Source organism: Bidens hawaiensis, unplaced genomic scaffold, assembly GCF_021521415.1.
Source record: "Bidens hawaiensis isolate Kalapana, Puna unplaced genomic scaffold, B.hawaiensis_p1.1 tig00046114_1, whole genome shotgun sequence".
NCBI classification, from domain to species: domain Eukaryota; kingdom Viridiplantae; phylum Streptophyta; class Magnoliopsida; order Asterales; family Asteraceae; genus Bidens; species Bidens hawaiensis.
The window spans coordinates 25,686-38,391 of record NW_027498212.1 but is presented as its reverse complement, the minus strand read 5'-3'; the positions used below and the strand labels follow the sequence as shown (position 1 = coordinate 38,391).

The window sequence follows — 12,706 nt, the reverse complement described above, 5'->3', positions numbered from 1 at the left end:
AAAGAGGTTTTGTGAGGTGGGACATATTTACTTGATGTACTAGCCTTTTCATTCTCAAAACTATTTCTTGTATTACAGTCTCCCTCAATATTACAATCTTTTGATGAGCAACTAGTTATGTTTGTTAGATCAACCACATTTGCATTTATATCTCCTTTAATGAAAGTTTCCTCATAGACAGTTTCACGATCACTATCACAAACAAAACCATCATTTTCATTCAAATCATTTTGAGAAGTGCCAACATCAACACTCTCACACATTACATGATCATTCAAAATATTTTTCACAGTATTATTATTACAGACCGAGTTATCAAATGATTGTTTTAGATTCACATTAGAATCAAAAAGTGAATCTTTTCTCTCCGTAACCCATGTCCTTTTCCACACATTTACTTTCTTTTACGCGACCTGATGTAGAAGATAAACTACCATAAGAACTAAGTGATGAAGGAATGGGATCATCAGTTTTGGAAATTGGAAGAATAAATGTCTTTGGTTTTGGCACATGACCAATACCATAAACCATTTCATCCTCGGGTGGGGTATTGAAAGCATAATGAGATAGGCTAGTATAATTCTCATTAAATGGAGGTGGAACAGTAGTATTATCATAGCCTATGTCTGTCTTTTGTATCACCCCAATATGTGCCCCAACAATCTCATTTAGTTTATCAGAAGCTAACTCAAATCATTCTACGGCTATCTTTCTTTGAGCTAAGTCTAATTTTAGTTTTTCAATATTACCATTCAATTCTATAACACGTCTTTCATGAAACTCAGCTAGTTTGTTGAACTGAAACAATTTTTTATTTAATTTAGCCATATAATTATTGTGAGTTTTAATCCTAGTGATAAAAATCTTTTCAGCCTTCTTGTAATCATCATTCTGACATCTAATGCTTATATTTTCATCTATCAGGGCAACATTATGAGTCCTATAGTTCTCAATTTTATCAATCCAAGCTTGAGAGCATAGTTTGTGTACCTCGAGAATGTCTGAGACGGTTTTCATATATCAGGGCAGCATTATGAGTCCTATAGTTCTCAATTTTATCAATCCACCCCGACAAAGGTTAGAGGATTGATCAGCTCAATGAATTGGTCATCTTCCCAATCTTTAGTGGGTGATGCGTTTTGTCCGTGGAAAATAAGTAATGAAAGGTCGGGCCATACTCAAGCCTCAATATTTTTCCGTGGATCTTACTTGTTCCAGAAAGATCAAGGCATGAGTTTAAGTGGACAACAATATCGGTGATCGCTCTTTTAGGACATTTACTGTCTGTTCTTGACTAGTTTATTATTGATTTGCAATAAGACCATAGGAATAATATTATCAGTCAAACGAATAAAAGTGTGCTGCTAACCTAAAAAGTTGTTTGGTGATAGGTTATTTGTTAGATCTTTGTTGATTAAGATTGCTAGATTTAGTTCTTCGTAAGGAGTCTGTCTAAGTTTGATTGGTTAACATTGTCTATCAAGTCAATTGAGTTTTTTAAATTACCTTTGATTTCCACGATGTAAGGTAGGATTTTAGTATAAAGGTACTCGTTCATAATTAAATAAATAATCGTAAGGGAGTTTAGTATATAAACTAGTGTGTCTTAAAACTTATTAGAAAGCCATATGTGTCTTCTTGAGAAGGGTCAGGGATCCTGTTCAGGTTTTCTTTTAAGTGTCTATTTTATGATCCAAGTTCCATAACAAGTATTTTCCAATTAATTAAAAACTGCAACTTAGGGGATTCAAGCCTAGGTGGTTTTTCCTCATCATCTGATCAGTCAAATTAAATTGTCTTGTGTTTTGTTTACTTGTCTTTTATAGAATTAGTTTATTTTATTAGTTAAATATTAGTAATAAAAAAGCCCTTTTTAACAAATATAAAAATAAATAGTCGTGTCAGTTTTTCGAGTCTAATTAGTTAATTTACGTAATTTAAAGAGTCTCGTGGGTTCGATATCCGGACTTACTTAGCTTTACTAGAGTCGATTGGTTCACTTTTCGGTCAGTAGTTTAGTCGAGTTTTAAAGAGTCTAGAGTATTACTTAGTGTCTAGATTAGCGTAATTTATTTAATAATTATTTAACTATTTTTAGAACATCACTTGTCATATTTCTTCATGAAGTTTGAGGCTCGGTGAACAGCCATGGCCATCTGATACTTGATGTCCATCTTTTTGAGATCCTTCTTGTTGATCTCAAGAATGTCTCCTTGTTGAAACGAAGGAGGTAGCAATTTTCCTTGCAATAACTCCTCATGGCTTGCCATAAAAGCATGAAATAGAGTCACATGTGAATCATCAATTTGAGGAGTTGAGTAGGATGGGTTGCTTGCGGGTTTCTTAATTCCATGAGCCTTCAATGCTTGATCAACAACTTTGTCAATTGCTTCTTGAAAGGAGCTTGAACTGGGTGGTGTGTGGACTTGCAGTAGTCTTGAATGCAGAGTCCTGAGTTGGTTGAGTGGGAAACATCTTTACTCCATCAATTGGATGAACAGTGAGATGTGCTTGGCTAAGAAACGATGTACTAAATCCAGACCCAGTAGAAATTCCAGCATGATTTAAAGAGCTTATGTGGTTACCCAATCTGAGTTTGTCATCCATTTCAAATGACTTAATTGTGGATGTCAAATCATAAAGAGAGGTGATTTGAAGGTTCGTTGTTCTCTTTATTGTGATCACACTACTGTTCCAGGTGTATGGCAGGGAGTTCAACAACTTGTCATTGATTTCCATTTGAACATAATCAATGCCAGCACTCTTCATTTTGGTGATCAATGTTTCAAACCTATGATAAGATTTCCAACAGTTTCTCCTTGCACATGGTTGAACATATTGAACTCACCCTTCAACATGGCTTTCTTGTTGTTCCTCATTTCTACATTTCTTTCAAACTTGTTGATCAAGCCATCCCATAATCCTTTATTAGTGGTGTGTTCCATCAAAGTTTGAGCAATTTATACTGAAAGACACACACTTAGAACACCGTAGGCCTTTTGATCATCACTCAATATTTTCTTATCTTCATCATTATAGGCCGATACAGGTTTGGGAACTGGTCCATTAGCAGTATCAGCTGTAGGAATGTAAGGATCAGACTCAATAGCTCTAAGAAGATCATAATCAGTTATTCTAATGAAGTTCTTGAAACGCCATTTGAATTCTTCAAAGTTATTGTCCCACTTAATCAGTTTAGGAGATTTACTTGTTGTCTTGGCCTCATTCTCAAAAATTATAAAACTTTTTTATATCTTCAGTCTCAGAAGTCATCATCAAAACAAGTCTTAAGTCCAAAAAGTTTACAAACTGGTTCAGTGGAATATTCTAAGTTCAAACCAATCGAGTCTTTAAAGGATTCGAATCGAGTTGGAGTAAACGAATCGAACTAGATTGCAATCGAATCGAATTGAAAATTTAAATCGAAACAAGTTTGAAAGCAAGCGAATCGAATTGGAAATTCGATTCGATTGGGTTAAGAAATTCGATTCGAATGGTTTTAGAGATTCGATTCGAATGGTTGTGAATTCAATTAGACATGATTTTAAGGAAAGTACGAATTTTACTTTATCACGTCTTTTCACACTTTACTACTTTAGAAAACTCGAATGAAACCCCTTAACACTTTGTATATCTAAGAACCACCCATTTTGAAGACTTTAACAACACAGATCTTGAACTTTAACAACTTTAACAACACAAAAACAGACAAACAATCTTTTGAACACCACCTAAAGCTAAGAACACACAACTTTCAAGCTTGCAAACACACTTTTTATCAACAAGTGAACCCGTAGACCCACTTAAGCACTTGAAAACTAATCTCCAGCACACAAACAAGACCAAAATCCAAGGTTGTGTCCCAAGATCCACAATTAGTAGAGCCGAAATCTCTGATACCAATTGTAGGTCCTATGGACGGGTCAAACAACAAACAACTAATGTTCTTGGATCAATATCTACACTAGCTAGAGGAATCACTAGTGAGGAACCAAGATCTCGGATCTTGTTTGGTTGATTATTACCCGAAGAGGTAAGTAAGAGAAGAAGAGAAGAGATTAGGTGAATGGATAAGATTATATTTACAAAAGGTTATGTAATGCATGGAGGCTTGCACCTTTTATAGTGCAAGCTCCACGCACCATTCTAACATTATTTTCGGCCCAATGGGCTTTAGTTTACATGGCCTAAGGCCCAAACATACAAGGAATAAACCGACAAGCTAACGAGTGTACAACATCAATAGAACGAGTAAATACAAAAGACTAATATACAAAACAGGGCCCCACAAGCTTGATCCGAACCCGCGTCTCAAATTAAGCTCGTTTAGTTATCGAGCATGAGTTCGAGCCTTGTATGGAAGTTCGTTTAGGCTCATCAAGCCTAAACGAACTTTCTGTATTTTTAACTTTAACCTCTTTTTGACTTCTATGTATTAACACGTCACAGACGAGTTCAAGCCGAACTTTTGCTTGTTTAAGGTACTAAACGAGCTCGAGCTGAGTTTAGGCTTGTTTAAGGGTGTTTCGCAAAATCTGAATAAAAAAACTCAAGACCGAACTCAAGTTTTAGAAAAAACGCTTGAAACAAGCCGAATCTGAGCTTGATTCTCGTAAGTAAAAATAAGTTGTGCTCAAGTCCAATCTAGCTCGCACTTGACTAAGTGCGTTTACACCCCTATCCGTTATTGTACTAATTAGTATTTAGGATTGTTGTTACTTCAAAAGCTTGTGATACACGAAAAAAAAAACGTAAGGTAACTAAGTACAAACGCAACAATAAATAAATAAACAACGAATATAGAAAGCTAAGTGAAACGCAAAAAAAATAAGTATAGTAAAAATGAAAGAAACAGATAAAAACATATTAAGAAAAACTAGTTAGAGACATGTAAAATAATTATTATAAAAACTATTTTAATAAAATAAATTAAATTGAGTAAATTTGCAATTTTTATTAATAACGAAAAAATATGTAATTGAATTTATAGTTTGGGTAAATATGCATTTAAAAAACTAGATAGGAGGAATATGTAATTAAATTTATAGATTTAATAATTATGCATTTAAATAGTTAAAGAGAGAGAAATGTGCACCCTTTCTTATAATATTTAAATATTAATTAAGTTTAATTACATTATTTTATATGATTCCAATTATGTTCACAACTGTTTCATGAACATATATTATTGGGACGGCTGAATACATCAATATAATTATATTGTTTTTTATATATGATTTCAATCATGTTCATAACTGTTTCATGAACATATATTATTGGAATGGCTGATATATTTTGGTTAGAGCGGCCACATTAGGAGATGCTAGGAGCTAACTTACAAATTACAATAAGATATAAACAAAGTATGATCACTAACCGTATTAAAAGTACAAATTAAAAATTAATTAGTAACTAACATTATTATAATGGTTTATGATTAACAAGGTTGATATAAAATGGGAATGCACCTTGTATGTAAAATGAAAAGAAAGGTAAGAAATCATGGAACCAAAGTGAACCTCTCTTGGAGTTTCACTTCTGGTTCCAAGTGTTCAAGAACTCGTTAAGGAACCACTCACGAGGGTTCCACCTCGCTATGTTCGCCCTGATCAAGACTCTCCCATCATATCTTCGCTTCCATATTCAAGACCTCAAGTACCTGTCATTGATATGGAGCGCTTATTGTCTCAAGATGATGTTACTTCAGAGGTTGAAAAATTGCACCTCGCATGTAGAGACCAGGGCTTCTTTCAGGTACGTTGTTCATTACTCGAGAAAAAGGAAAAAAAATTATTATGCATTTTAAGAAAATGTACTTAAATAGCAATTGAATATTACAGTTGATTAATCATGAGGTGAGTTTTTCATTACTTGAGAAACTAAAGAAGGAAACACAAGAATTCTTTAAGCTGCCACTAGAGGAGAAACGCAAGTATGGGCAAACGTCGAACGATGTTGAAGGATTTGGACAAGCTTTTGTTGTTTCAGAGGAGCAAAAACTTGACTGGTCCGACATGTTTAGCATAGTCACACTCCCTGTTGAACTTCGAAAGCCGCACTTGTTACCTAAGCTACCTCATCCATTCAGGTCAGTCTCCAAATGCGCCATTTAGAATATTAAATTTGTACAGAATATATAAAAAAGATGTATTAACAAATTAGTAGTTCCGTTTACAAAGAATTATGATAAAAATAGTAGCTAAAATCTGTTAGAGAGTTAGAGTTAAGTTATGTTATAGAAGGATATTTGATATAATGCTCGGAATCTAATAACAACACAGAGATGCCATAGAAGAATACTCAAAAGAAGTTGAGAAGGTAGCCTTAAAAACTCTTATGTTCATGGCAAAAGCTCTGAAGATGGAGGATGAAGAGATGAAGGTATTGTTCTCGGACGGGCTTCAAGCGATTAGGATGAACTACTATCCACCATGTCCACAACCCGAACAAGTCATCGGCTTTACCCCTCACGCAGACGGTAGCGGGATCACTTTTATTCTTCAAGTGGATCAAGTAGAAGGTCTCCAAATAAAGAAAGATGGCGTTTGGATCCCGATTATACCAATTCCCAACGCTTTCATTGTAAATGTCGGTGATGTCATACAGGTTGGTTTAGTTTTTCTCTTCACTATACATATTGTTTCCTTTTAATGGTGAACACACGTCTTCTATAATATACTACTTCTTAAAACTATCTAATGTTGTTCACTTTATCATGTGACTTAAAATTCTAAATTTGAAAACTACATTCAGATGGTATCCAATGACGAATATAATAGCATCGAGCATCGAGCAGTCGTGAACGCGGAGAAAGAAAGGATATCCATCGCCACATTCATAAACCCGAATTTGGGTATGGAGATAGGACCTGCGCGAAGCCTCGTTACTCCAAAGACATCGGCAACGGCAAGATTCACAAGGATTGGCTTTGGTCATTTCTTGAAAAACTACATGTCTCGGGAACTTGAAAGCAAAACTTACATTGACCAATACTATATTTAGTTTTCATCTACCATTTGCAATATATTTATTATGGACCTAGTTGTACTAATGTTCATCCACCACTTGCAATATATTATCGACCTACATCTGTAGTATACCGGAAATGTGTTGTCGTTACAATATGAAGGAAAAAAAAAAGGTATTTGCTTAGTTAACACAATATAATCGTCTATTGTCTACTATTATTTAAACAATCTAATTTCATTGAAATCATTTTATCCTACCTTTATTTTTTTCATTTCATTATTACTTTCATCCCGATATTTTAGTCATTTGTATTTCATTCCTTCATCTTTTGTTGCCTACCAAATATCACAAAATAATGATTTATTTCATATCTATAGGTTAACTAGACATGACAATGGAATGGTAATGATGCATCATTTACCCATTACATTACCTCATACTAAAAAAATCCTAAGGGCATGTTCGTTTTGCTGAAATGAAATTTGTTTGGAATTGGAATTGATTTTCATCCGTGTTCATTTCGTTAAAATTGGAATCTTAATTCTATGTTGGTGTGTTCAGCTGCCAAATAATTATAGTTGCGATTGGAATTGGAATTCAATTCTTTCAAATTCATTTAAGTAAAGGAATTCCAGATATTTCCAAAATGTTAAGGAATTCAATTAAATTCGTTGGAATCTTATATCGGTCGACTAAAATGGTCACATTCGGGTGTGCTCGCGTTCAGGTCGATGCCCCGGGTCGTAGTGCTTTCAGGACAACACTCCGGGTCGGTTCGCCTTCGGTTCGAAGTTATGGGTTAGTTCTCGTTCAGTTCAACGCTTTAGCTTTGATACAACACTCCGGGTCAGTTTGGTCAACGCTCCGCATCAAAACGACTTCGGTTCAATGATTCAGGTCAGTTCGTTTCGACGCTCCGGCCGTCGACACGAACACGACTTGAACGAGTTACCAACTGTCGACTCGAACACAATACGAATCACCAACCCAAACGAGACTCAGAATGTCGACCCGAATGTGACCCGATTTGTTGGCCCGAAATCGTTCCAGAGCGTCGACCCGAACGCGTCCGGACAGTCGAGCCGAAATGTTGGTTTGAACATGACACACAATGGACACGAACCACTGACCTTGACCAGAACGTACACCCTGACCATAGACCCGAACACGACACAAACGTCGACTCAGTCGGTTGACTTGAACACAACCGAAATGTTGATCCGAGTGCGATCCGGGTTCTTAACTTGAATGTGATGGGGTTGGTTGGAGATGCGGTGTTATTCATGGTGATAGATTCTAATTCATTTGTCAAATGAACATATCAAGAATGGAATTCGATTCCAATTCCTTCCAATTCCAATTCCTAATATTGAAATGTTCAGACTCTAAATCCAATTATTTCCAGTTTCAAATTCTATGAAAATTTCAGTTCCATTCAATGTTTGGTATGGAGTAATGAAACAGACGGGGGAATAGAACGAGCAAATGAATGAAATGAATCATTATTATTCCATTGTCGTGTTTGGTTACCGTGTAGTAACTCTGAATGGATTGAATTATTACTTTATATTGTTAGGAAAACATGAAAGACGAAGAAATAAATAAAATTGGTGGTGAGCGGTGATAGTGGTGGGTGGGGGTGGTGGTGGGTGGTGGTGGCGGTGGTGGTGGGTGGTGGGCGATGGCAGGAGTTAGCGGTGGCAAGCGGTGGTGGTGGTGATGGGTGGCAGTGGCAGCGCCGACGAAAATGATGGTCAGTGGTGTGGTCGAGTTCATGTAGGGTGAAAGATGGGATCAAATGAAAAAAAGAATAAGAAGGGTTGATAGAATGAATTTTGGATGTTTTAGAAGGAATGTAATTGGCAAGTAATAGGTGATTTCATTCCCTTAGCCTGTCAGCACTCTTTTTTCATCCCATTATAATAATAATCCATTCCATTCCAACTCTCATTCTTGCATATGGTATGTTTGGTTGGTGGTAATTGAATTAAGGGGAACAGAATGGAAAAATGAATGGACTTTACAATGGAATGAAATGGATCATTACCATTCATTTGTCTTGTTTGGTTAACCTATGAGAATGAAATTAATTATTAGTTTATGTTGTTTGGTATCTAAAAAATTGTAGAATGAAAATCATAAAAACACTTTTATCTCAAAATAAATTTCTCTTTTACCAAAAAAGAACTGCAATGGCGACAATGGTGGTAACTCTGGCGACGAAAATGGTGGTGGTGGTGGTGGTGGTGGCGGCGGTTAGGCAACGGGGGCGGTGGCTGTGGTAGGAGTGGCGGTGGTAGCATTGGTAGTGATGGCGATAGTAAAGTGGCGGCGACGATGGTAGCGAAAAGGTTGTGGTGGCGTTGATAGTGGTTGCAGACAATGATGGCATCGACAGTGGCGGTGGTAGCACTGGTGGTAAGGTGGTGGTGGTGGCGGCACCGGGTGGTGATGGTGGTGACGACAACGGCGGCGGTGGCGATGGTAATTGTGGTGGTGGTTGTTGTTGTTAGATGGTGTTGTTGAGAAAGTATGGTGGAGGAGGAATGTAATGAAAAAAGGGGGGGTGTTGAAAAGGATTGGTTTAGATGAAATGTGATTATATGTGTAACTTATGTTTCCATTCTATTGAAAAAACAAGCATCATTTTTTTTATTCCTACACACGAATCATTTCATTTCTTCTGTGATTTATGTTTATCAAACATTAACTAAATGTTTAGCAAAATAATCCAGTAAAATTAAACTTGGAACACACAATTTACCAACCTATACTCATCTAGATTATCACATCCTATAAAATACAATACACCCTAACATATCATTGGGTATTCTTTTAAGATATTGGAACAACCTTATCTATGAATCATCTAATACTTTTGATAAAACATTAAACATACATTCTCTTGCTTTACACATGGCCTCTAATGGCTCATTCTTTATTATTGTTAACCCTTTAGCTTCATTCAAATCAACCAATCTTTCACGAACCCTTTCCCAATCAAAACATTGAATCAATGAACCCAAAGCCATAGCAACCACTCTATTAGCTAGACCAGTTCCTAAGCCTTGCTTCTTTCCAATCCCAAATGGCATATAATCATACCCTTTACTACACAACCCTTCAAACCTTTCTGGTCTGAAACGTGTAGGGCCATCCCACACCTTTGGGTCCCTATGGATAGCCCATGTGTTCACGAATAACATTGTTCCATGTGGTATATGGTAGCCTCCAATAGTACACTCATTGGAGGACTCGTGTGGCACGAAGAGTGGTGTAGCCGGATATAATCTAAGTGTTTCGTTTACTATGTTTTGTAGGTATTTTAGCTTATGGAGATCGTTTTCTTGTATCAAGTGGCCTTGTCCAATATTTTCCTCGACTTCTGCTCGAACTTTTTGAAAAACATGTGGATGGTTCAGGAGAAGCGACATCGCCCATTCTATCGTTGCCGCGGAAGAATCCGTACCAACAAGTAACAAGGTCTGCATTAATCAAGAACATGTAAGTTTAAGCATAGTCTTTACAAAACTAAACCACACCGAAAAAACTAACAAACCGACATAATCGTACATAATTAATTGACCCAAACTTATAGTAAACTATACATACCAACATAATACCCTACGTAAAAGTAATAGTCTTTATTACAAATGAATAAAACTATACATACCAACATAATACCCTTGAGTATGTGATCAGAGTAGTTTTCATGCAATGATTCTTGCAAAGAAAGTATTCCATCAATCATTTCCTTATTAGAAACACCATCTTTCTTCCAGAACTCATCCAACAAATCCTTTGAACATGCATCTTTTTTTGCCTTTAATCTCAACAATGTCTTCTTCATATCATCAATATTAATCCACTGCATGAATGACAAAAGCTCGTCTGGATACCGAGCTCGAGCTTTAAACATGTCCATAATCATCTGTCGAAAGTTAAGATCCGCCATCAAATCATCAACTTCCAGGCCAAAGATCCTTTTCCCAGACACAATCCTCGTAATAATATTAAACGACATGTCTTGCAACCTTGGCCTCAATCCCACACGTGTGAAATTATTATGTAAAATTCCAAACATTAAACTCTTGATCAAGGTGCGGGTTTCGTCTTGTCTAACAACCGAGTACGTGTTGAGCCTCCTGATCGAGAAGAGTTCGATGGTGGTGACGTGGCGAAGCTTCCGCCAATACGGGCCATAATGGGCCGCGATCATGGAAGCGTAGTCGTGTTTCACGGGCCGCGATAGTGGGCTGCAGTATGGGCCACATGGCTGGTATTCTAACACGTTGATATGCGTTACACATTCTTCAACAAGGGAAGAGGATGACAGAACAAGGACCGGGCGGGACCCAAACCGAAGGATGAAAGCGTGACCGTATTTTAACGAAAGCGTGTGCAAAACGCGGTGTAACGGGTCTTGGATTAGATGTAGATGGCCGATTATGGGTAAAGAAAGAGGGGTTGGAGGAACGTTTTTGTGAATTTGTGGAATCTGAAGAAGGAATTTGGAAAGAATAAAAAGGAAGAAGAAGAAGAAGAAGAAGGAAATAAAGGGAAGGAAGTAGTAATAAAATAGGTGTTGATCCATTGAACAAGGAATTAAGGTGATGGTGTAAAAGGAGCATATATTGGTGGGATTCAGATAATAAGCTTGAAAAATGGTTATGTTATTATTATTTTTGGAAATTTTTAGGTTACAAAGTTTCAAATCTACATATATGCCTATAGTTTATTATTATTATTATTATTATTATTATTATAGAAAATGAACAACCTTGATAATATCATTTAATAGTACATATACATATATCTAAGTAACAACGGCAAGTGGCATGTTATATAAGAGCACGTTCATCATTGTCTATATATTGAGCATACAACTTTTCTGGTATTGACAAGTCTGTTAATGCAAAAATATAAAACAATCGAGAGGTACATGGCGATAGTTGTAACTTGTAACAATGGCTGAATGAGCGTTGTAGGGTGATAAGAGGTCAGTCGACAAGGCCAGGCCTTCTATTGGTAGTTGCAACGTAAGCGTGATTTCATAGTTCTCCTCATGTGATGCATATGATCTGTTGTGTTTTAAAGGCGGGGTCAAACAAGGTTAGGGTGGAAAAGATGTAGTTGTAGTGACTGAGTCTATGAGGGAGATTGTGGTCGGCGTTCAAGAGGTGAAGGATTTGGAGAGATTTTGAACGGATATGAGAGAGTTGGGGTTGTAGAAAGATTGGAGAGGCTTAGGCCGTTAGGCTTGAGGCGGACTGAGCGTTAACGGATGAAGAGATGTGGGTTTGAAGCGTTCTTTAGGTTGAGATGGCGTCATAAAGGTGTTTTTAGCCAATGTGATGGTTTTTGGGAGCTCTGTTTATGGAGAGATGGGCTTGAATGACTTTGAGGGAGGCGTGAATTGCGTAATAATTTAAATTAAAAGGTGTGGTAAATGATGAGGGGGTAAAAGAATGTGTTTTTAATGTCTAATATTGTGCATTTTAGTTATTTAAATACATTGAACGTGATTACGTTAAGTTCTTTTATGTTTGTAGGTGATTGGTGCTTAAAACGAGTTAAAAATTGTCTATCATATGTCGTGTTATTTTAATATTATTATTTCATATTTGAGTTAATGGTTTTCTTGAGATTAAATAAATAATGAAAAAACAGAAATGAAAAGGAAATAAAGTTCTCGTGGCATTTGCTTTACGTTAAAAAAAAGAATTTAAGTAATTAA

General features: G+C 36.4%; 1 protein-coding gene and 1 pseudogene across 2 annotated transcripts; one reads left to right on the top strand and one right to left on the bottom strand.

Annotated features, from left to right (window-relative positions):
- Window positions 1–5,502: 5,502 nt before the first annotated feature.
- Window positions 5,503–7,002, top strand: LOC143596153 (protein SRG1-like; annotated as a pseudogene). The gene is made up of 4 exons (XR_013146655.1): window positions 5,503–5,754; window positions 5,841–6,088; window positions 6,282–6,606; window positions 6,754–7,002. The product of XR_013146655.1 is annotated as a protein SRG1-like (transcript).
- Window positions 7,003–9,686: 2,684 nt separating this feature from the next.
- On the bottom strand, window positions 9,687–11,676 carry LOC143596152 (cytochrome P450 81Q32-like). Its single transcript, XM_077075001.1, has 2 exons — window positions 10,643–11,676; window positions 9,687–10,454 (listed from the first exon to the last, which is right to left on the bottom strand). Exons 1-2 carry the CDS (start codon window positions 11,561–11,563, stop codon window positions 9,828–9,830), a joined length of 1,548 nt encoding a protein of 515 aa, XP_076931116.1. The 5' UTR covers window positions 11,564–11,676; the 3' UTR covers window positions 9,687–9,827.
- Between the last annotated feature and the right edge of the window lie 1,030 nt (window positions 11,677–12,706).

Coding starts and splice junctions, on each gene's coding strand:
- LOC143596152 (XM_077075001.1), bottom strand. CDS start 11,563: ATGGATCAACACCTATTTTATTACTACTTCCTTCCCTTTATTTCCTTC. Junction 10,455..10,642: donor TACTCAAGGGTATTATGTTG/GTATGTATAGTT, acceptor TGATTAATGCAG/ACCTTGTTACTTGTTGGTAC.